This window comes from Salvelinus sp. IW2-2015, linkage group LG30 (assembly GCF_002910315.2).
Source record: "Salvelinus sp. IW2-2015 linkage group LG30, ASM291031v2, whole genome shotgun sequence".
NCBI lineage: Eukaryota > Metazoa > Chordata > Actinopteri > Salmoniformes > Salmonidae > Salvelinus > Salvelinus sp. IW2-2015.
Window position 1 is genome coordinate 21,659,526 of NC_036869.1, and position 24,084 is coordinate 21,683,609.

Below are 24,084 nucleotides of genomic sequence, written 5' to 3' on the forward strand. Positions count from 1 at the left end.
GTGCCGCCGCTTGCTTGGTAGTGGCCATTGCTTAGTGGTGTTGCAGACTCTGAGGCCTTTCAGAATAGGTGTGTATATATATATATATATACATACACACTGAGATCACGTGACACTTAAATATAGTCCACCTGTGTGCAATCTAACTAATTATGTGACTTCTGAGGGTAATGGTTGCACCAGATCATATTTAGGGGCTTCATAGCAAATACATATGCATATCCATATCTGTTTTATTTCTTTCTTTATATTTAGAAACAAGTAATTTTTTTCATTTCACTTCACCAATTTGGACTATTTTGTGTATGTCCATTACATGAAATCAAATAAAAATCTATTTAAATTACAGGTTGTAATGCAACAAAATAGGAAAAACGCCAAGGGGATGAATACTTTTGCAACGCACTGTACACCACACAATCCCACCACACCCTATCATATAAGAGTTAATATACTGTAGGAGTATTTTTTTTATTGAGTGCAATTGTATGAAACAAATGCTAAGAAGTCTAAGGGTATGTTATGCGGTTAATGTTGATCCTCCGGTGCCTCTGTTGCRCATGTCATGTTGAGAAGAGGCTAGCTAAATTAATCAGTTTGGATGATGCTAACTTGGTTGTCAGTCATCGGTCATTATGGTATGAGGTGAAAGGAAGTTGTCACCTTGAAAAAAAAAAGCTGTCCACTTGTCTGTCGAATAACAGGTGAGTGAAGTGGGGACGCAGTGAAAGTGGACTCAATCAACCTCAAAAAGGAGAGTGGTAAGGTGGATTATTCTGAATCATAAAGTGGAAAATCACATTAGAAAGTCAACTCAGTTGTGGGGGTTAAATCCACCCCTTTCAAATCCCAATTTAACCTTAATACCAGACTGTACATTAGTAAATAGCCTCTCAACCATGACCGTATCTGTCTGTCAAAGACTCTAGGTTTTCTTCCTTTCCCTCATAGATGGTCAAAAAAACKACACATGAACATACCTTTACATGTACAGTATATTTAATAAATGTATTCCAGACACTTTGTCTTGACACTCCTGAAAGACTTGCAAAAGGTCAACTTCACCTAATTGTGTATGAAACATTAAACACAGTGTTTGGAGCATTTGCTTTCACATGCTTCCTTTTCCCCAATCCCTACCATCCATAAGCTCCGGATACCGAGTTGTGGGTTCACAAGGTCAAGTCGAGGCTATCAAAACGGGTAAACAAGTGAATAACAGAGCGAGCGAGAGAGGGAGGAGAGTCTTAACAGCAGAAGGCAAGAGTCCCCCTCTCTCCTCTAGTCTCTCCCATATTGTCAAAGGCTTTCTGCTCCAGTTGGCTCGGACAAAAGCGAGTGAGGACGCCGGAGGCTTTTCCCGCTATGATCGCTGTGGTGCTGGCCAGGCTGGATAAAGGGCCCTATTAGGCCGGTGAATGGGCCCCCATTAAAGACATCCACACTAGTATATCTAGGGGCCCTGACGTGGGCTGCTGTTAAGACAGCGTGGGCCCCGGGGCCAAAAGGCTCCGCATCAGGAACCTGAGAGGCACCTGACAACATGACAGGCTGGACACTCCCACTCACTATACACAGGTCCAAAGGAGAAGGACAGCTAAATGCAGAGAATGAGGGGGGTTTGCTTAAGACATAAACAATTGGCCAAGGAATGTGAGGCCCTAGAGCTAGTAAGAGCTCTGTTCTCAGTTAACCTACCAGAACAATTAAAAGGTAACAAAATATGCAAATGTAGGACCGCAAACGGGTCACAATTTCGTTGCCAAGCATAATTGATTCTGTTTAGCATTTCAAAAGAATGTGTTTACCGGTACAGTGTAGCCAGACAAAAACAGACAACCGTCTGAGATGGAACCAGACATAATAACACACAACCACCTGGCACCACCACTGGGTGCTATGAGGTCAGCTTACAGATAGGGGGCAGTAGAGAGTTAGAGAGGTCACTGGTCCCACTTTTCTTTTTAGCTGGATTAAATGAGACCCTGTTTGACTCGGAGATAAGGCAAGACCTTCCCAATCCCTCCCATAACCTTTKGTTGGTGTGTTTTATGCCAGCTTGTGAAAGGCAGGGGGTGTGTGTGTGTTTGTGTGTGTGTGCGTGCGTGACTGTCCATGAGCGTGTGTCCATGCAAGCATGCATGAGTGTGGGAAGAGTGGGAAGTGTGGGCAAGATGTGTGTGCGTGTGCACTTATTTAACAGCATTGCTGTTAAGTTTCATGTTAAAAAGAAGGAGGGGCGGTAATTTAAAAAAGCATAACTCAAAAAGAGGGAGTATGCCGATAGGAAGAAATACTTGCAGTACGAGTAGTGCAAGAGGAAGACGAAGTAAATGGACACACGCTCATTCATTCCTAGCCGCCGTGCTTCTACACCTGCATTGCTTGCTGTTTGGGGTTTTAGGCTGGGTTTCTGTACAGCACTTCGAGATATTAGCTGATGTACGAAGGGCTATATAAAATAAACTTGATTTGATTTGATTTAAAGAGGGAGAGAGAAGGGAGTGCGGGAGAGAGAGACTGGAAAATGGAAAGAGGAAGGAAAGAGAGGGAAAGAGGGAGCGAACTAGGGGTGGAGGTTGAGAACAAAATTAGAGAGACAAGAGGGAGAGCGACAGGAGTGTGGGAGAGGGAGAGAAGAACTGGAAGAAGAAAAAAGAAGGAGAACGGAAGAAAGAGGTTGAGAACTTGAAGGCGTTGTCGCATTTCTTTCTTTTTGGGGAACAGAGACACAAACASAGGAGTTTGTTCTGGACTGGAACACGAGCCGCACACACCACATGCTCTCCAGGGGTACAATTTCACAGCCCCTAATTACAGTGGGGTGTAGGATTTCTTATTGGGGCCTGCCAACATCTCAACACACACACTATTATACATGTCACACACACACACACACACACACACACACACACACTTAGACATGAAGGCATACACTCAAACATTCCCACACAAACACATCCACCCGCTCAAAAACAAAACACCCATACACACCCATGGTCAAACTGCGGGAACACGAGCTATAACTACAGTACAACTACAGTACAACTCAGGTCATGAAGCCATGTAACAGTCAGGACCATGGATAGTTTCAGTTGATTTATAGAAAAATAACAACAATTTCAGATATATCATTCCTATAACGCAATATGAATGTAATACTGATGTGGTCCTTTACTGTACTGTATATTCATGTATCTATTGTATATTACTGTATATTCCTGTACTGCATCTACTGTACAGTGTACAAAGGTTACTGTATATTCTGCTGTATAGCATCTTTTGCACTGCAGTCAGAAACAGTTGGTGTTTTTATCCCTCTATTCTCTCTCCTTGAGTTCTTTCTGGGTCATGAATAATGGCCTATGCTGTGATACGTCTTCCACATGGCAAGGCCGTCGCCATGGGAACAACCATTTAAGCTGAATGGAGAGGTACATCATTTTGCCATTACACCCCCTCCTCCCTCCTCCCTCCTTCACTCCCTCTTTACTCCGCCGCACCCCCTTACCCCTGCCTGCCCCCACCCCTGATACTTATACCTCACCCTTAACGCTTCAACTATGACTAAAGCAACTCTGCAAAGTGTTCTACTAGTGTGTGTGTGTGTTCGTGCATCTCTGTATGTGTGTGTGTGTGTGTGTGTGCATGCACGCATCTATGTGTGTGTCTCCTGAATCTCCCCGCTCCATTCCCACTCCTCTCTTTTCACACACTCCCTCATTTACATTCACTGTACAATGCAGGTTATTCTTTCCTTTCTCATGGAATCTTCCAAAGCAAGAAAGAAGGGAAACTAGGCCAATAGGCTGCGGTAAAGCCTCTCCCTTGCCTGAAGTATCCCCCTCTCTCCCTCCTTCTTTCTCTCCTTCTTGGCCTCTCTTTCTTTCTGGGTCCTTTCCCTGCCTGAAGTCCTACCTTCTTTCTCCCCTTCCTACCTTTTCTTCTCCTTCTCTTTCCTGCTGTCTGCCTCTCTCCCTTCGTTCCTCCCTCTCTATCTAACCCCCATGTCTTGCCATTCCTGCAGTCCCATTCATCCCCCTCTCCACCATGCCTCTCGTGATCTTTCCCTCTCTCGGTCTATGTTTCTCTCTCTCCCCATTACTTAATTTATGCCCCGCCCCCCACCCTGTCTAGTCCCGGGTCCTCCTGGGTTAATCTGTAAGTGGTCCAGATGCAAGTGCTCATTAACCTGGTACAACCTGCTAAGAGGCTGCAACCTGCCTGCCTGAGCCCACAGCCAAGGAAGATAGGAGAAACAGATAGAGGAGGAAAGGCGGGAGAGGGGGAAGGGGGGCAGAAAGAAAAAGACAGGTTGAGAGAAAGAGGGAGAGAGAGAACGAGAGAGAGAAAAGAAAAAGAGTGAGAAGAAAGAGAGGGAGAGAGGACAGAGGGCCTTGGAGGATGGGAGTCGTTACCTAACCTCATTCTCAGAATCCTTCAGCTTCACGGGACGTTTATATTGTCACGCTTTCATTTCATTCATTCCGACTCCATTTCCATGCATGGTTCTCGTGTTATCCCAAAAAGCCCCCACACTCCTTGGGATATGAGCGTCAGAGAGAGGACAACGTAATACCCACCCCCCCCCCCCCCCGCCCCACAACCTCTTCACACCTCACACTCCGACGCCCCGTGCGTACCTCATTCCAACTCTGAGGAGAGAAAAAAAAGGGGGGGAAAAGCGCTACACACATTCTCGTGTTTTTCTTACACACTGCTGCTGTCCTCTCGCCCCCACCCCCACTACCTCATGCACCCTCACCTATTCCAATGTAACCCGCCATCATATAACATAAGCTCCCGACACCCCTCTCCCAAACCCCCCCCCTGATGTCATGAGCAGACCGTTGTTATGTGTGGAATATAATACTCATTCATACAGAGTCGAGTGGGACTCCCGCTCCGTCCCCTTTCCCTCGCCACCGACCCAATGTAAACAACCCAGAAAGTAGCTATGGCACGGACGGATTAATACTGTTATTACTGGGGTAAACAGGCCTCACTCACCTTCTCTTTACCTATACCCCCCCCCCCCTCCCACACGCTTTACTGTAAATCTACACACACACACGACCGACAGTCAATATTCTTAAAGATAACGGGAATAGTAACTGTAAACGACAGAGAAAATAACCAGGAGACCTCAATTTAGAAGAGAGGGAGAAAATCAAACTCATAAAAGCCCAACATCTAAGGGACCCAATAAAAACGCCCACACGATTAAAAAACAAAGCAATAAAGAAAAGCCCAAAGTGTATTCCTGATGAAACCGAAGTTATGACAAAGCTCACAATAATAGCCCTCCCTAAGGGGAGAAACCGAACTTCCACTTAAGTAGAATTTTCACCTAGTCATGCATTGACGTCGGTGAGAGACTAAGGGACTGTAAGTTATTTATAATGAGGGTTACCTGGAGAAAAACATGATCTCTCTGAAACGAAATCCTTTCAGTAAAAATATTTTTATCCTCGAACCTCCCTGAAACAAAAAAAAACAAGTGACCGTCCCCTGTACCCCAAATAATAATTCAAACATAAAGTGGATAGCAGAGAAGATGCCTACATGTTTACCCTCACCCCTAGGACAGACCAGAGCCTATGATATGCCCATTTTTTAGAACTGTTCGTTTTTGTAAAGCACTTACATGGCAAAGTAGCCATTAAAGTCGTGGATTTTGAAAACCACCACGGATAAGGGGGAGGGGTTTATAAACGCATTTCATGCAATTCGACGTCAATACCACAAGAGACCATGACAATGAATGAGCGCATGCTGCAGCACCAGAGACGTTGTGATTTCTGTATGGGCTATTGTTAAAAAAAGAGGATGGTCTAAGTTTGGAACAGTGGTGAAGTTGTCCATCAACTCAAAAAAAAAAGAACCAGTTACAACTGAAGTATCTGATCATAAATGAATTCGAGAAATAGCAATTCATTGTTTAACACAGCAGCCACATATCATCAGGTAGGCCTATACGCACTTGTAAAAAAATATATGTTTTAATACGTAACATATATGAATGGGCGATGGACATCCACAAATGAATACGTACCATACGAAACGTAACATATCATACTAAATGGAGTGTCTCGGATTTATTTACAGGATAATACGAAATKCTCTGAGACCAGGTTGGAACAATACGTGACCACCGCTGTCCTTTCTGAACCACGATTCGAAGGGCAGGTCAAAATCGCTCAAAATAACCCTCATCCAAGATGTTGCCTACATCGAACAGTCCTTCTCATCACGATTTATTATTACAATTAGAAAGATTATGACTTCTCACAATGGGGCTCGTTTAGTAAAGTGCATAGCAGGCCTATAATACAGTGGGGAGGAACAAGTATTTGATACACTCGACAATTTTGCAGGTTTTCCTACTTACAAAGCATGTAGAGGTCTGTAATTTTATCATAGGTACACTTCAATCGTGAGAGAAGGAATCTAAAACAAAAATCCAGAAAATCACATTGTATGATTTTTAAGTAATTAATTTGCATTTATGCATGACATAAGTATTTGATCACCTACCAACCAGTAAGAATTCCGGCTCTCACAGACCTGTTAGTTTTTCTTTAAGGAAGCCCTCCTGTTCTCCACTCATTACCTGTATTAACTGCACCTGTTTGAACTCGTTACCTGTATAAAAGACACCTGTCCACACACTCAATCAAACAGACTCCAACCCTCTCCACAATGCCAAGACCAGAGAGGCTGTGTAAGGACCATGGGATAAATTGTAGACCTGTACAAGGCTGGGGATGGGCTACAGGACAATAGCCAAGCAGCTTGGGTGAGAGCAACAACTGTTGGCACAATTATTAGGAAAATGGAAGAAGTTCAAGATGACGGGTCAATCACCCTCTCTGGGGCTCCATGCAAGATCTCACCTCGTGCGGCATCAATGATCATGAGGAATGTGAGGGATCAGCCCAGAACTACACGCAGGACCTTGGTCATGACCTGAAGAGAGCTAGGGACCAACAGTCTCAAAGAAAACCATTATAACACACTACGCCGTCATGGATTAAAATCCTGCAGCGCACGCCAAGGTCCCCCTGCTCAAGCCAGCGCATGTCCAGGCCCGTCTGAAGTTTGCCAATGACCATCTGGATATGTCCAGAGAGGAATGGGAGAAGGTCATGCTGGTTCTGATGAGACAAAAAATAGAGCTTTTTGCTCCTAAACTCCACTCGCCGTGTTTGAGGAATAGAAGGATGAGTACAACCCCAAGAACACCACCCAACCCGTGAAGCATGGAGGTGGAAACATCATTCTTTGGGAGCTTTTTCGCAAAGGGACCAGGACTGACTCACGTATTGAGGGGAGGATGGATCGGGCCATGTATCGCGAGATCTTGGACCAACAACCTCCTTCCCTCATAAGAGCATTGAAGATGGGTCGTGGCTGGGTCTTCCAGCCATGACAACGACCCGAAACACACAGCCAGGCAACTAAGGAGTGGCTCCGTAAGAAGAAGCATCTCAAGGTCCTGGAGTGGCCTAGCAGTCTCCAGACCTGAACCCAAAGAAAATTCTTGGAGGGAGCCGAAAGTCCGTATTGCCCAGCGACAGCCCCGAAACCTGAAGGATCTGGAGAAGTCTGATGAGGAGTGGGCCAAAATCCCTGCTGCAGTGTGTGCAAACCTGGTCAAGAACTACAGGAAACGCTATGATCTCTGTAATTGCCAAACTAAGGTTCTGTACCCAAATATTCAGTTCTGCTTTTCTGATGTATCAAAATACTTATGTCATGCAATAAAAATGCAATTAATTACTTAAAAATCATACAATGTTGATTTCTGCGATTTTTTTTAGATTTCCGTCTCTCACAGTTGAAGTGTACCTATTGATAAAAATGACAGACCTCTAATGCTTTGTAAGTAGGAAACCTGCAAACATCGGCAGTGTATCAAATACTTGTTCTCCCACTGTATGTTACACCAAAAACACCTCCTCACTCAGTCACCTCTTATCCGAAGCTCTGAATAGTCAAATGTTTTCCTCATGCAGACAAAACCCAACAGCGTGCACGCAGCAGCTATGCTTTGATTAATAAAATAGGCCTACAAGAAATGCTAATATTTGTTAACCATCTGCTTTAATTACTGCAAAACAGTTATTCAATCAGGTCTGAATGCATATGTCCATGAACTGATTGAGATCAAATGATTGGCATGCCGTTTCAACGGTAAAATGTGAAGAATTACCATCCACGATCGACAGTGAATCATTTGAAACGACGGTATGCCCAACTTGGTGTTGAGGATTAAAAATATAACATGTTCTTTAGGCGAATGGTGGGCATATAAGGCAAGACTGCAACTGGCGGATGCATTTTGTGCAAATATTCTACAAAGAAATTCAATCTGTCGGCTATAGGTTGTCGCGCAGCCTCAATGTCAGAGACAAACCAAAGATATCCCATRTGCATCGGAGTCRCTGCATTTTACAGCTTGTTTCTAGCCTAAAGCATTGCGGACTAAAGCGTCGTTATAGATGATTKAATATAAAATCAGGTCCATTTCCTTGATATTAAAATCAATTATATCAGTAGCAGCTTTGGACCACAGGAAGAGTAGGACCTAAGGAACGCCTATCCACTGCARTGTAGCCTAGATTCATATTTTTTGTATATTTTTAATATATTTAACCTTTATTTAACTAGGCATATACACCATCCCAGCAGCGCAAAAACTCGGGAAGGAAGTACATTTTCTTCGAAATATMACTTTGCCMTGTGCTTCTCCGAGCGTGCTCTTCGTATAACCTAGGCCCCTCAGACTCAACTCCGGRCCTTGAAGCCAGTTCCACTGAGTGTTTTCATTGTTCCCCTCTAAAATCGGGGACTGATTTAGACCTGGGACTCCAGGTGGGTGYAAATCATTATCAGGTAGAACAGAAAASCAGCAGGCTCTGGACCTCGTATGGTGAGATTTGAATACCCCTGGCATAGGCCTATAGCACGTGTCGAACTCATTCCACGRTGGCCTGAGTGTCYGCGGTTTTTCGCTCCTCCCTTTWACTTGATTGATGAATTAAGGTCACTAATTAGGCATGAACTCCCCACACTGGTTGTCTAGGGCTTAAATGAAAGGAAAAAAACTCAAACCTGCAGACACTAGAATCTAGTGTCTGCAGTGACTAGATCCTTCATGGAGTGAGTTTGACACCCCTGGCCTATACTACAGGCTATGGATAGGCGCACTGAATATTACACGCCCAGCAGAGAGAATCAGGGATGAGAGGCATTATCGGGCACACATGAGATACTATAATAAGCAACGCAGTCTCAAACCCTGAGCAATATGACATGTCATTTATTACAAATTACATCACCCTCCCCTGGACTAAATAARACAAATACTAAACCCTCCCCCTGAATCAAAGTAAAGTTACGATTCACCGTTCTGCCCCTTAGGAACCTAACTTACCTCTCATACTCTAGGTTGTCATGGTCACAGCGGGCGTCTTTGTGTTTCTCCCAGTCCTTCCCGTGACGGCATGTGGTGAGGGACACTATGTCCTTCCCGTTATGGATATGATGCAGGGCGTTACGGGTGTCCGAGCCGATGCCCGTTAGATACCGCTTCCCTTTGAACATCAACAGGTACTTCCTGCGCGGTGGCACCGTGTTTCGCACCAACCAGCCCCTCTCGCCCCCCTTCTGGGGGTGGTCCTTGGAGAAGAGGGGGATGGAGACGTCGAACCCGGGCCGGAAGTGTTCCGTGTTGAGGCTGGCTTTAGCCAGGATGGCCTGACCGATGTTGAAGCCCAGGTCCTCGGTGTAGTTGGGCCAGGTGCCCGAGTACAGGTTAAAGATTAGGTGGTTCCGTCCCTCGTTCCAGAGCGGGTAACCCTTGATACGATCGTCCAAGTTGGGCACGAACTGCCCCGAGAGCTGGTCGCGGTCCAGAGTGTCAATCCCCAAAACGAAGAGACATGCCTCGCGAGGGTCCGTGGTGTAGTACCGCGACTCGCCTATAGACGTCAGTATCTTACGATAGCTCTCCGACCCGCGCTCACCCTTCTCCGACGGGTAAACGTACACTCTAAACCCGTCCCGCCCTCTACGTCGACATCTCGTAAAGTCGAAGCAGGTCTCCATTCGGCAGCGACTGTCTTTATAGATGCCCGTCCAGGCTTGGTGACGCTGGCGGGGGGACTCGGCAGAACCAGGCCCCGTCTGGAGTTCCTCCAGCTGGGCATAGCCCGGAAGGAGTACCCTGTCGGTCCAGTCGGGCCAGGGGCGCACCACATCGCCCCTCTGCTGCCCCAGCAGCTTGAGGAGACGGACCTGGACCCCACCGCCCCAGTAGAAGAGCAGCAGCCAGCAGCAAGCACACAGCCCCAGCAGGACATACTTCTTACGCGCCTGCATGGAGCCCAATGTCTCTCGTTCTCTTCCTCTATCGCTGTCGCTCTCTTTTTTCCCCCTCTCTCTGCCCCTCAGCTCCAAGCCTCACAAAGGTGGGTGAGTTGTTTCAAAGGTCTAACAAGGAGGGTCCAATATAGAACAGTGTGGTAACTTGGACATCATTTCTTCCAAGTCTGATCCAGTCCAGTTTAAGCCCATTGAGGATAAATAAATGGATGTTGAATCCACTCTCTTCTGTTTCGCTCTCTCGTCTCTCTCTCAGAATTGGGTGCTGTTAGCCAGTCTCTTGCTAGACAGTCTCTGTGGCGCGTGTGTGCATTTCCTGCGCTGCCCGATGCTGAGGATGATGAAGGGCGATGTCTCCTCTCTCTCAAGCCCTCCTCGCCGCCTCATGGCGCCCGCTGTCTCCCGGGTCTCTCCTGGGGACGTAAACAAACGAGATCACAGCTCAGTACACAACCAGAGGAGCACTCAACAGCACAGATGCAGCACTAGGTACATTAACAAGTCAAGGAACACTGTCTSAAATGATTCAGCAACGCACCATTATGTAAAGCACACAACACACCCTTATACCAACATACAGATATACTGTATAAACCAAAACATACATCAGCATCAGCATGAAGCGTGTACAGACTCAGCAATAAATTAGCCCGACGGAGGGTAATTTCATACACATGACAGTGCAGTTGGACTACTTTAGGCTATAAAACCCTCTTAAGTTGACCTGAACTGATCAAATCTTTATGTAGAACTCTGTTGAAGATTAAAGCTAGTCTCCTCAAAACACAGAGCTCGCTCAGTTCAGTTCACATAGCTGACAGCTCTGACGAGACACACATAACAAAGAGACTCTCAACGTTTAAATATACTCCCCCACTATCTCTACATTTGAGAATGGTCAAAGTCGTTTGAATGTTTGGTCTGGTTATGCTATTGACGTCCAGTCCTGGAAGCGTGTTGTTTTGTATGCCGAACATGAAGCAGCCAGCTCTGATGTTATCATGCACTTCAAGCTCCAGTTGAACAGCATCAGATACAGTTGAGATGCAGTGGAGGGGGAAATGGGGAGCCGTTTAGCCACTGAAATGGAGATTTGTAAAAAAGGGGAAAAAATAGAGCCACTTTATGGCGCTGTAACGTCCGTTAATCTTGGGGTGTGGAGAGAGGTTTTTTTGTGTGTTATTTGAAAACATCATGCAACGGTTTTCAACACGGTATGTTTGCCCAAGCACCCCCCATAACTCCCAAGTGTGTGTGTGTGTGTGTGTGTGTGTGTGTGTGTGTGTGTGTGTGGGGAAAACCTCACAGAGCAGACCAGTGTTCCTACTGCCAGCCGCCACACAAAGGCAGCTTTCAGGTCTCACCTGCTCTCCCTCACTTTCTCTTTTCATCCCTCTCTTTACCTCCCTCCCTCTCTTCTACCTCTCCCTCACATTCCTCTACCTTCTCCATCCATGCGGAATTGAAGGCCACCCTCCCTGTTCTTCCTGTTATCACCTGTATGTATGGAGCCTGATATTGATCAACAATGCATTGTCTCATTAGGCCAGTGTATTGTGATACTATACATAATGTCCTTTGAATGTAAATTGAAAGACTACTAAAACATTAATTTCCGACTCATTGTGTCTGTGTGTGTTTAAATACAACCATGTGTACGTATGGTACTTGAGTGTGTATGCAGGTGCTTATGACTATGTGTCTGTATGCAGGCCTCTTGTGACTATTTGTGTGTGTGTGTGTGTGTGTATGTGTCCATGTATGTGTGTGCTTGTGTGTAAGTGAGTGAACATCAGGTAGTGTCAGATAGTGAGCTCACTGAGAGCCTTAGAGATTCTGGGTGTTGGGTTTTTGGCTCAGCCAAGCTCCTCTCCCACAGAACAGTGGCAAGCAGACAAAGTTGTAAGGACACTACGGATCCCACTACATAGTCCTCATCAATAATTTACCGGCTCCTTTAGTTAACATATTGATTTTCCTTTCTGAATTTATTTTTGCTTTATATCCCCTGCCTTTCCTGCTGAARTAAAACTCAATCTACCTCAGGATACTCTCACACASCTGAGACAAATATCCAATCTGACAGAAAAAGCCAACCTGAGGCAAGGGTTGGAACAGATACAGGGAAGTGAAAAATAATAACGGAAAACAGGAMGCGGGAACGAAAGTGATCTCTAGTGTTCCGGGAACAGAAACGGTATTCTGAAATCTTGAGAACCGGTTAAAAATGTACTTAAAAAACATAAGAAAATAAATAAAAATACTAATAATTTTAAGGCCTCCCGAGTGTCACTACAGACCTGGGTTCGATCCTGGGCTGTGTCACAAACAGGCCATGACCGGGAATCCCATAGGGTGGCACACAATTGGCCCAGCATTGTACGGGTGGGTTTGGCCGGGGGGCTTTACTTGGCTCATCGCGCTCCAGCGACTCCTTGTGGCAGGCTGTGCCCCTGCAGGCTGACTGCGGTCGTCAGTTGAATGGTGTTTCCTCCGACACATTGGTGCAGCTGGCTTCCGGGTTAAGCGGCAAAGGGTGGCTACTTTGAAGAATCTCAAATATAAAATATATTGTGATTTGTTTAACACTTTTTTACTACATGATTCCACATGTGTTATTTCATAGTTTTGATGTCTTCACTACTATTCTACAATGTAGAAAATAGTAAAAATAAAGAAAAACCCTGGAATGAGTAGGTGTGTCCAAAATTTTGACTGGTAATGTACAAACGCACAGACACACACACAGTCACACGCGCACACACGCACGCACGCAGACCTTGTAGAAGGAGTTACGTAGACTGCTAAGAGAGTGGTTGTAGAGTACAGTGCCTTCAGTAAGTATTCACACCCCTTTACTTTTTCCACATTTTATTGTGTTACAAAGTGGGATTAAAATGGATTTAATTGTAAAAAAAAATCCACCGATCTACAAAAAAATACTCTCATGTCAAAAAAATACTCATGTTTATTTTTTTAAATTATGAAAAATGAATATATCTTGATTAAATAAGTATTTAACCCAGAGTCAATACATGTTAGACACACCTTTGGCAGCGATTACAGCTATGAGTGTTTTGGGGTATGTCTCTAAAAGCTTTGCACACCTGGATTGTATAATATTTGCCCATTATTCTTTTAAAAATACTTCAAGCTCTGTCAAATTGGTTGTTGATCATTGCTAGACAGCCATTTAAGTCTTGTCATAGATTTTAAGCCAAATTAGTCTCCCAATGTACGTTGGAAAGCAGACTACACCAGGTTTTCCTATACGATTTTGCCTGCACTTAGTTGTATTCCATTTATTTTTATCCAAATCAACTCCCTGGTCCTTGCCGATGACAAGCATATCCATAACATGATGCAGCCACCACGATGCTTGMAAATATGAAGCRTGGTACTCAGTGATGTGTTGTGCTGGATTTGCCCCAAACATAACGCTTTGTATTCAGAACAAAAAGTTCCTTTCTTTGCCACTTTTTTTGCAGTATTACTTAAGTGCCTTGTTGCAAACAGGATGAATGTYTTGAAATATTTTTTATTCTGCACAAGCTTCCTTTTCACTCTGTCAATTAGGTTAGTATTGTGGAGTAACTACAATGTTGTTGATCCATCCTCAGTTTTCTATCACAGCCATTAAACTCTGTAACTGTTTTGAAATCACCATTGGTGATGGTGAAATCCCGGAGTGGTTTTCTGCCTCTCCGGCAACTGAGTTAGGAAGGACGCCTGTATCTTTGTAGTGACTGGGTGTATTGATACACCATCCAAAGCCTAATTAATAAATATTCAGTGTCTGTTTTTTTCTCCTTTTCACACATCTACTAATCAGGGCCCTTCGTTTATGGACATTGGAAAACTCACTGGTCTTTGTGGTTGAATCTGTGCTTAAAATTCCTTACTTGATTGAGAGACCTTACAGATAATTATATGTGTGGGGTACAGAGATGGGGTAGTCATTAAAAAATAATGTTATTGAACACAGAATCCATACAACTTATTATGTGATTTGTTAAACACATTTCTACCTCTGAACTTATGTAGGCTTGCCATAATAAAGTGGTTGAATACTTACTGACTCAAGACATTTCAGCTTTTCATTTTAAATTAATTTGTCAAATAAAATAAAAAAATCACTTTGACATTATGGGGTATTGTGTCCATTTTAAATGCAGGCTGTAGCACAATAAAATGTGGAAAAAGTAAAGGGGTGTGAATACTTTCTGAAGGCACTGTATGTGGCTCCACTGTCACACATCAACGATGAATGGATCAGTATGGTGGGGCCTAGCAATAAGACAGACCACAGTGTCTGTTGAGGAGCCTTGCGGAGCCTAAGGGAAAGTACAGGGTTCAGACAGAGGTGAACCTTCAGGGTTCTTGTTGGAAGATCTTAGACKGCATCCTTCCCATTCTTCCTTCCTTCCATCTTTTGTATGGTTGATCACTGGTCTGACAGGATTGGGAAGCTTTGACACATACGGTAAACAAGGGTTTGGACTCGTTTCTAGTTCCACCACCAATACGTTGATGTCAGACACAAGATCAGATCAAGAAGGAATCTGTGAAGTATTTCAGCTTAGCCTTGAGATATGGGGTGAAAGAATGTGTGGATGCTGTCTAAAACCCCAATACAGAAGAAGCAGCCAAGGAAATTCTTCAGTAATTTATCTCACTAGAAGACATGAGACTTGAAAAGAGCACAGTATCTCTATGGAATACAGCCTTGAGATGACAGTGACTTGCCTTTTAAGGTAAGTAATGAATTCAAGTAAGAAGGACTTTTTAGAAATGTGTGATGTAGATACTGCGATGCATTGTGTTAAGGCCAACACACAAGAAAGAAGATGGGTCGTCAGAGCATTACAGAGTTAAATATACAGAAACTCCTCCCTCCACCCCAAAAAGCACAAGAAAGAGGATTGACACCCACCATCTCAGATTGTTCTGAAATTATTTCTGTAGTTAGAAATGGAAAAGATAGGCATTCTGCAACATTATTTTCTTTAAATATAATTTGATCTCTGAGAAATTAAGCTAATTGATTGCACCCAAATTGTCCATACATTTATTCATAGATTCATAGAATATTCAATAAATATAGTACTCAACATCCGATTTGCACAAAAACCTCTTCTTAACAATGATGAAGATGTGAGGAATCCAAACGCCACCCACAGACTCCACAAACCCCAAGCTGTACCTTGGAGTAAAATTTCTCCCCAATTTTGTGATATCCAATTGGTAGTTACGACCTTGTCTCATCGCTGCGTCCTCCGAAACTGCTTCTTAACACACTGTTTTCTTAACACGAAAGTCAGCCTTACCAATGTGTTGGAGGAAACACCATTCGACTGATGACCGAAGTCAGCTTGCAGGCGCCCAGCCTGCCACAAGGAATCACTAAAGCGTGATGAGCCAAGGAAAGCCCACCCCGGCCAAACCCTCCCCTAACCCGGACGGCACTGGGCCTATTGTGCACCGGACGGTTGTGACACAGCCTGGGATGTAGTGGCACCTCAGCACTGCAATGTAGTGCCTTAGATAACTGCGCTACTTGGGAAACTTGGGAGTATTGTTTATTCATACTATGTAATGTGTTCTCAGGGAATTTGGTGATGTATTATTTTGTACCCCCTGTTCAGAGAGATTTGCCATTGAAGTCAACAGGACATTTTCCAAGTCAATTAAATGAAAGTAYGAGGTTTTACCCACTAGATGCCACTGTTCCTGCTACTGCCCTTTTATCCAGTTTACTCRCATCTTTTGTTTATCAAATGTATGACAACATTTTCTTTGCAACTTTGGGTAGAAAACCAATAGCGTTTGCACAAATGCATTCTGGTCATCCTCACAATTTTAAGCCAGTCCTCCGTGAAAGCACTTCTGTTTTTCCTTCTCTTAGACGTAATCTGTGTCCAGGAAACCACCCCTGTGTGTTTTTCTTGAACAAGCAAACTATTAGGCTACAGCAGTTCTAATGGTTTCAATGTTATGGTCTCTAAGGGGTTTTCAACGGTAAAAGTCACAAACACACATTGTATAGTATTTTGCAATGGTATTGGGTTGGGYTTAATGGTAAATGTCACTAATCAAACAGAGATGTTTTCCAATAATTGTATTGACAAACAGACTAACATGCAATGGTTTATAATTGTATTATTTTATTAGGGTTGTCCCAACATTTTAGTCACTAGCCCATTTCTCCATCACATTGTTGGGCTAYATATGAGAATTGCACCATAGGGATAGCCCTCTTGGGTTGAAGAATTAGGTTGCTACGAGAAGGGCAAACTGAATTGCTTTCATGGTTGAATGGATTGAAATGTGAGGATGAGCACAGCATTTCTTTTCATTATGAGCAAAAGCTTTTGGTTTTCTACCMAAAGCTGCAACGAAAATGTTGTCATACATTTGATGGACAAAAGAGACCAGCAAAATTAATAAGGGGGCAGTAGCAAGAACAGTGTCATCTAGTCGTCAAAACCTGGTCATTTCACTTAATTTATGGGGAAAATGCAAGAGACTTCAATGGCTAATTTCTCTGAACAGGGGAAAAAAACATCACAAATTCACTGAGAAAAAATTACATAGTATGAATAAACAATACTCCAAGTCGCAGCGTCATACAACTTGTCAAATGCTTGCTGTGCTCAAACCCTACACCCCATCCCAAGCACTTCGTTCTGCCACCTCTGGTCTCTTGGCCCTCCCATCCCTACGGGATGCCCTGTCCAAGCTCTTCTCGGTCCTGGCGCACCAATGGTGGAACCAGCTTCCCTCTGAAGCTAGGACAGCAGAGTGACTGCCCATCTTCCAAAAACATTTGAAACCCTACCTCTTCAAAGAGTATCGTAAATAAACCCACAGCACCCCCACTTCTGACCCTGACCCCCCCCCACCAAAAAATACAATGAAAAACACTCACACTTAATTTTTCCCTCCTTACTAGTTCTGACTCTGCTGATAGCTGCTTCATTAAGTTAAAATGTACTTAAGATTAATGCACTAACTGTAAGTCACTCTGGATAAAATGTCAAACACAGAGAACTGATACTGTATACTGGGGGTCTGTGGGTGGCGCTTGACCATTCATTCATTTGACCATTCATTGAGCTCCCAAGTGGTGCAGCGGTCTAAGGCACTGCATCTCAGTGCAAGTGGCATTACTTCAGTCCCTGGTTCAAATCCAGGCTGCATCACATCCGGCTGTGATTGGGAGTCCCATAGGGCGGCGCACAATTGGCCCTGCGTCATCTGGGTTTGGCCGGGGTAGGTCATCATTGTAAATAAGAGTTTGTTATTAACTGACTTGCCTAGTTAAATAAAAATGTGGATTCTTCTTAATCATTGTTAAGGTTTTTGTGCAAATCAGACTATATTTATTGAATATTATATGAATCATATACATTTAAATGGCCAATTTGGGTGCAATCAATGAGCTTAATTTCTCAGAGTTCAAATCGTCTTTCAACAAAATAATGTTGCAGGAATGCTAATCTTATCTGTTTCTAACTACAGAAACGATTACAGAACAATCTGAGATGGTGGGTGTCATGGCTTGAAATGACATGGAACCAGGGTTGGGTAGGTTACTTTCTAAATTTAATCAGTTACCTGTCCAAAATTGTAATCAGTAATGTAACTATTGGATTACCCAAACTCAGTAACGTCATCTGATTACATTCCGTTACTTTTAGATTACATGTCCCTTAAGAGGCATTAGAAGAAGACAAAACTGTATGTTACCAATTGAACAACATCTATTGTAGGATACATCAATGTTAAAGTTTACATAGCTGGCCATATATGGATGTTAATGTTACTCTATGGGTTGGTTACGTAGGCTTCTTCTGACCCATCGCTTTCTACTACTGTACATATAATACTACGATTAAATTAGATCTTTACATTAAAAACCAAAGTCTATCAGAATTCCAGTCATTCCAATACATGTTACACCCCTTGATCTTCAAGAATAGGACTTGGAAATATGAAGTATAGATTAGCCAAATGGTTTTACCTAAACATAACCCCAAAACTAAGGATTTATTAGCCAGCCCTACGCCGTTGTTTATGATTTTGTTTAAGCCAATCAAAAGTGTGCAAGTTTGAACGTGTCCATTAGGCCTATGGATAAAATAAAAAAATATTAGCATGAATGAGCCAATAGTGCATTGCCCGATTGGGCTCCCGGTCACGGCCGGCTGTGACACAGCCTGGGATGTAGTGGCACCTTTATAAGNTTAAAATGTACTTATCTTAAGATTAATGCACTAACTGTAAGCACAGAGAACTGATACTGTATACTGGGGGTCTGTGGGTGGCGCTTGACCATTCATTCATTTGACCATTCATTGGGCTCCCAAGTGGCGCAGCTGTCTAAGGCACTGCATCTCAGTGCAAGTGGTGTTACTTCAGTCCCTGGTTCAAATCCAGGCTGCATCACATCCGGCTGTGATTGGGAGTCCCATAGGGCGGTGCACAATTGGCCCTGCGTCATCTGGGTTTGGCCGGGGTAGGTCATCATTGTAAATAAGAATTTGTTATTAACTGACTTAAATAAAAATGAAATAAAAATGTGGATTCTTCTTAATCATTAAGAAGGGTTTTTTGTGCAAATCGGACGTTGGGTACTATATTTATTGAATATTATATGAATCCTATAAATTGAAATGGCCAATTTGGGTGCAATCAATTAGCTTAATTTCTTAGAGTTCAAATCGTCTTTCAACAAAATAATGTTGCAGGAATGCTCATCTTATCTGTTTCCAACTACAGAAACGATTACAGAACAATCTGAGATGGTGGGTGTCATGGCTTGAAATGACATGGAACCAGGATACTTTCTAAATTTAATCCGTTAGTTACCTGTCCAAAATTGTAATCAGTAATGTAACTATTGGATTACCCAAACTCAGTAACGTCATCTGATTACATTCAGTTACTTTTAGATTACATTCCCCTTAAAGAGGCATTAGAAGAAGACAAAAATATATGTTACCAATTGAAACACATCTATTGCAGGATAAATCAATGTTAAAAAGTTTACATAGCTGGCCATATATGGATGTTCAATTTTACTTTATGGGATGGTTATGTAGGCTTCTTCTGACCCATTGCTTTCTACTACTGTACATATAATACTGTACATATAATACTACGATTAAATTAGATCTTTACATTAAAAACCAAAGTCTATCAGAATTCCAGTCATTCCAATAAATGTTACACCCCTTGATCTTCAAGAATAAAACTTGGAAATATGGAAGTAAAGATTATCAAAAATAGTTTTACCTTAACATAACCCCAAAACTAAGGATTTATTAGCCAGCCTTACGCTGTTGTTAATGATTTTGTTTAAGCCAATCAAAAGTGTGCAAGTTTGAACGTGTCCATTAGGCCTATGGATAAGAAAAAATGTATTAGCATGAATGAGCCAATAGTGCATYGCCCGATTGGGCTCCCGGTCACGGCCGGCTGTGACACAGCCTGGGATGTAGTGGCACCTTTATAAGNATATGAGAATTGCACCATAGGGATAGCCCTCTTGGGTTGAAGAATTAGGTTGCTACGAGAAGGGCAAACTGAATTGCTTTCATGGTTGAATGGATTGAAATGTGAGGATGAGCACAGCATTTCTTTTCATTATGAGCAAAAGCTTTTGGTTTTCTACCMAAAGCTGCAACGAAAATGTTGTCATACATTTGATGGACAAAAGAGACCAGCAAAATTAATAAGGGGGCAGTAGCAAGAACAGTGTCATCTAGTCGTCAAAACCTGGTCATTTCACTTAATTTATGGGGAAAATGCAAGAGACTTCAATGGCTAATTTCTCTGAACAGGGGAAAAAAACATCACAAATTCACTGAGAAAAAATTACATAGTATGAATAAACAATACTCCAAGTCGCAGCGTCATACAACTTGTCAAATGCTTGCTGTGCTCAAACCCTACACCCCATCCCAAGCACTTCGTTCTGCCACCTCTGGTCTCTTGGCCCTCCCATCCCTACGGGATGCCCTGTCCAAGCTCTTCTCGGTCCTGGCGCACCAATGGTGGAACCAGCTTCCCTCTGAAGCTAGGACAGCAGAGTGACTGCCCATCTTCCAAAAACATTTGAAACCCTACCTCTTCAAAGAGTATCGTAAATAAACCCACAGCACCCCCACTTCTGACCCTGACCCCCCCCCACCAAAAAATACAATGAAAAACACTCACACTTAATTTTTCCCTCCTTACTAGTTCTGACTCTGCTGATAGCTGCTTCATTAAGTTAAAATGTACTTAAGATTAATGCACTAACTGTAAGTCACTCTGGATAAAATGTCAAACACAGAGAACTGATACTGTATACTGGGGGTCTGTGGGTGGCGCTTGACCATTCATTCATTTGACCATTCATTGAGCTCCCAAGTGGTGCAGCGGTCTAAGGCACTGCATCTCAGTGCAAGTGGCATTACTTCAGTCCCTGGTTCAAATCCAGGCTGCATCACATCCGGCTGTGATTGGGAGTCCCATAGGGCGGCGCACAATTGGCCCTGCGTCATCTGGGTTTGGCCGGGGTAGGTCATCATTGTAAATAAGAGTTTGTTATTAACTGACTTGCCTAGTTAAATAAAAATGTGGATTCTTCTTAATCATTGTTAAGGTTTTTGTGCAAATCAGACTATATTTATTGAATATTATATGAATCATATACATTTAAATGGCCAATTTGGGTGCAATCAATGAGCTTAATTTCTCAGAGTTCAAATCGTCTTTCAACAAAATAATGTTGCAGGAATGCTAATCTTATCTGTTTCTAACTACAGAAACGATTACAGAACAATCTGAGATGGTGGGTGTCATGGCTTGAAATGACATGGAACCAGGGTTGGGTAGGTTACTTTCTAAATTTAATCAGTTACCTGTCCAAAATTGTAATCAGTAATGTAACTATTGGATTACCCAAACTCAGTAACGTCATCTGATTACATTCCGTTACTTTTAGATTACATGTCCCTTAAGAGGCATTAGAAGAAGACAAAACTGTATGTTACCAATTGAACAACATCTATTGTAGGATACATCAATGTTAAAGTTTACATAGCTGGCCATATATGGATGTTAATGTTACTCTATGGGTTGGTTACGTAGGCTTCTTCTGACCCATCGCTTTCTACTACTGTACATATAATACTACGATTAAATTAGATCTTTACATTAAAAACCAAAGTCTATCAGAATTCCAGTCATTCCAATACATGTTACACCCCTTGATCTTCAAGAATAGGACTTGGAAATATGAAGTATAGATTAGCCAAATGGTTTTACCTAAACATAACCCCAAAACTAAGGATTTATTAGCCAGCCCTACGCCGTTGTTTATGATTTTGTTTAAGCCAATCAAAAGTGTGCAAGTTTGAACGTGTCCATTAGGCCTATGGATAAAATAAAAAAATATTAGCATGAATGAGCCAATAGTGCATTGCCCGATTGGGCTCCCGGTCACGGCCGGCTGTGACACAGCCTGGGATGTAGTGGCACCTTTATAAGACTTGGAAATATGGAAGTATAGATTAGCCAAAATTGTTTTATCTGAGCATAACCCCAAAACGAAGGACTTATTAGCCAGCCCTACTCTGTTGTTTATGATTTTGTTGTCATGGAGGACTGATTGGGCTCATTGATTCGAGTTGGAGAAGAAAAAAAATTACGCTCATGGAATGGCATGCTTTGAGCACTACTGAAAAGTGCTATTTACATGTGAAAAATGAATGCAATATGCTGCATTTGCTATAGGCCTATGGTTAAACGTTTTGTTTGGTGACACTTTAATATCTTGATAATAATGCAGCTGTTTAAAGGGCAAATCCACAGGTGAAACAATAACAAAACGGCCGCCCCGCCTCTGTTTTGGTCAGAAGCTGAGGGATGGTCCTGGAGAAATATAACGACTCTCAGATTAATAGACAGAGCTATGGATACAAGGACTGACTGACCATCCATGATATCAAAATTATTATTTTAACATTGGAGAAAAACAAGGTTATATTTTGGGTTCTCATGGATTGTGACAGTTGAACTAAGCTCATGAGGCATTTATAAGTTATAATTTATAAGTCCAAAAATKGATGTAGCAACTACAGATTGCCCCTTTAAGTCTATCAGAACATGTGTCCATCAGGCCTATGGATAAAAACAATGTATTGGCATGAATAAGMCCCACTTTTATTCCGTAGGCTGGGATCCGCACTGTGCAGCAAGAGCCCATTTTTCACTGTCCACTGGTTTCAAAAACAATGATTGATRGGCAGTTTACATTTCTTGAATTCTATCATTATTTGGTTCAAATACACATTTAGATTTGTGAACAGCCATCCACAACCTGTAAGGCGCAAATAGCGAAATGAGAGAGCAGCAGTGTGATTCACATCAATGCGCTATGTAGATACCAATAAGAAGTGATATCCGTATCGCCGTAGACTACGCCACTGCTGTCATCCTTACATCCAAGCCTTTATTCAAGTTTGATAATCTTTGGATGCCGACAGCAGTCAYACGCTCAGGTGGAACAAACTTAAACTTGCGCCTTTTTTCAATGCTGATTTGAATGTCATTCTGAATTTAAAAGTAATCCTCAAAGTAATCTAGTTTTTCAAAAGTATCTGTAATCTGATTACAATATTTTTGCTGGTAGCGGATTACAGTTACCGTCTTTTTGTAATCCGTTACCCTYCAACCCTGCATGGAACGACCCCAGTGTTTATTTATACACAACATATCTACTTGCCACCTGTGTGTTTGCACTGAGCATGAAAAGCCACACAGTAAACATTAAAAAGTGTAGACTGGCCCTTGTGAAATCTCTTTATTAGTAAGACAAACAAGCTCCAAGTTCTCTTGTCCATCCTAACGTCTCTGCCCACATTCTTACATCCTAGTCTCTGTCTCTGGGTTTGTTGTCAGTTCACATGCTTCAGTCAGTGAGCGTGACAGCTGGACTAGCGGCCTGCTCAAAGCTCATCCCTCCATCCATCCCTCCTCCTCGAGGACTGCCCGTCTGCCCTCAACTTTGCCTGCTGTKCCCACAAGGCCAACTAGAGTGTCTCTGCAACTATCGAAGGAAACGCAATTGAATTGAATCCTCAGTAGATTGGATCGTGTTTACAGCAACCGTCAACTACAACTCAGATGCAATAATACAGGAAGGTAGCAGAGTAGGGAAAGTGTATGAAGGCATTGATAGAAACCGAAATGAGTGTGCGTTGAACTCTGAAGGAAGTAGTCATTTCCTCTGTGCATGGGGAGGCAATACTATTATGTCAGAGATGATTTGCGTGGGTATATAAAGCAGACCGTAAACGGACACGAAGATCAGCGGCGTCTGTTTTTAAAAAGAAAGAGTTGTCAGTCAGTGTCTTACTGAGAATGTGTTCAGTCGACCTGGTAAAATAAGGGTTAAAAATCTCCTTGATAAAGTTACACAGAGACTCAAATCCTGAACTCCTACTTGTTTGCCTTTCTGCCAACGTGTTCAGTTAGTAGGCTGTGTGTGTGTGTGTGTGTGTGTGTGTGTGTGTGTGTGTGTGTGTGTGTGTGCATGTGTGTTTTCCTGCACACACACACCCACATGTACGTTTGATTACTGGACTAAAGCTGGACACACATGTTAGTCCAGGGAAATGAACTGTTCCTGAAGAAAAAAAACAC

The 24,084-nt window shown here is 42.8% G+C and overlaps 1 protein-coding gene across 4 annotated transcripts in view; it reads right to left on the minus strand.

Moving 5' to 3' along the window:
• Positions 1-24,084, minus strand: part of LOC111955294 (exostosin-1c) — a 101,783-nt gene that overhangs the window by 71,708 nt on the left and 5,991 nt on the right. For all 4 annotated transcript variants that reach the window (XM_070436011.1, XM_023975476.2, XM_070436012.1 and 1 more), the window contains exon 2: positions 9,440-10,802. In XM_070436011.1, coding sequence (XP_070292112.1) covers positions 9,440-10,386 — 947 coding nt within the window. In that variant the 5' untranslated portion in view covers positions 10,387-10,802. The remainder of the gene's footprint in view (positions 1-9,439; positions 10,803-24,084) is intronic.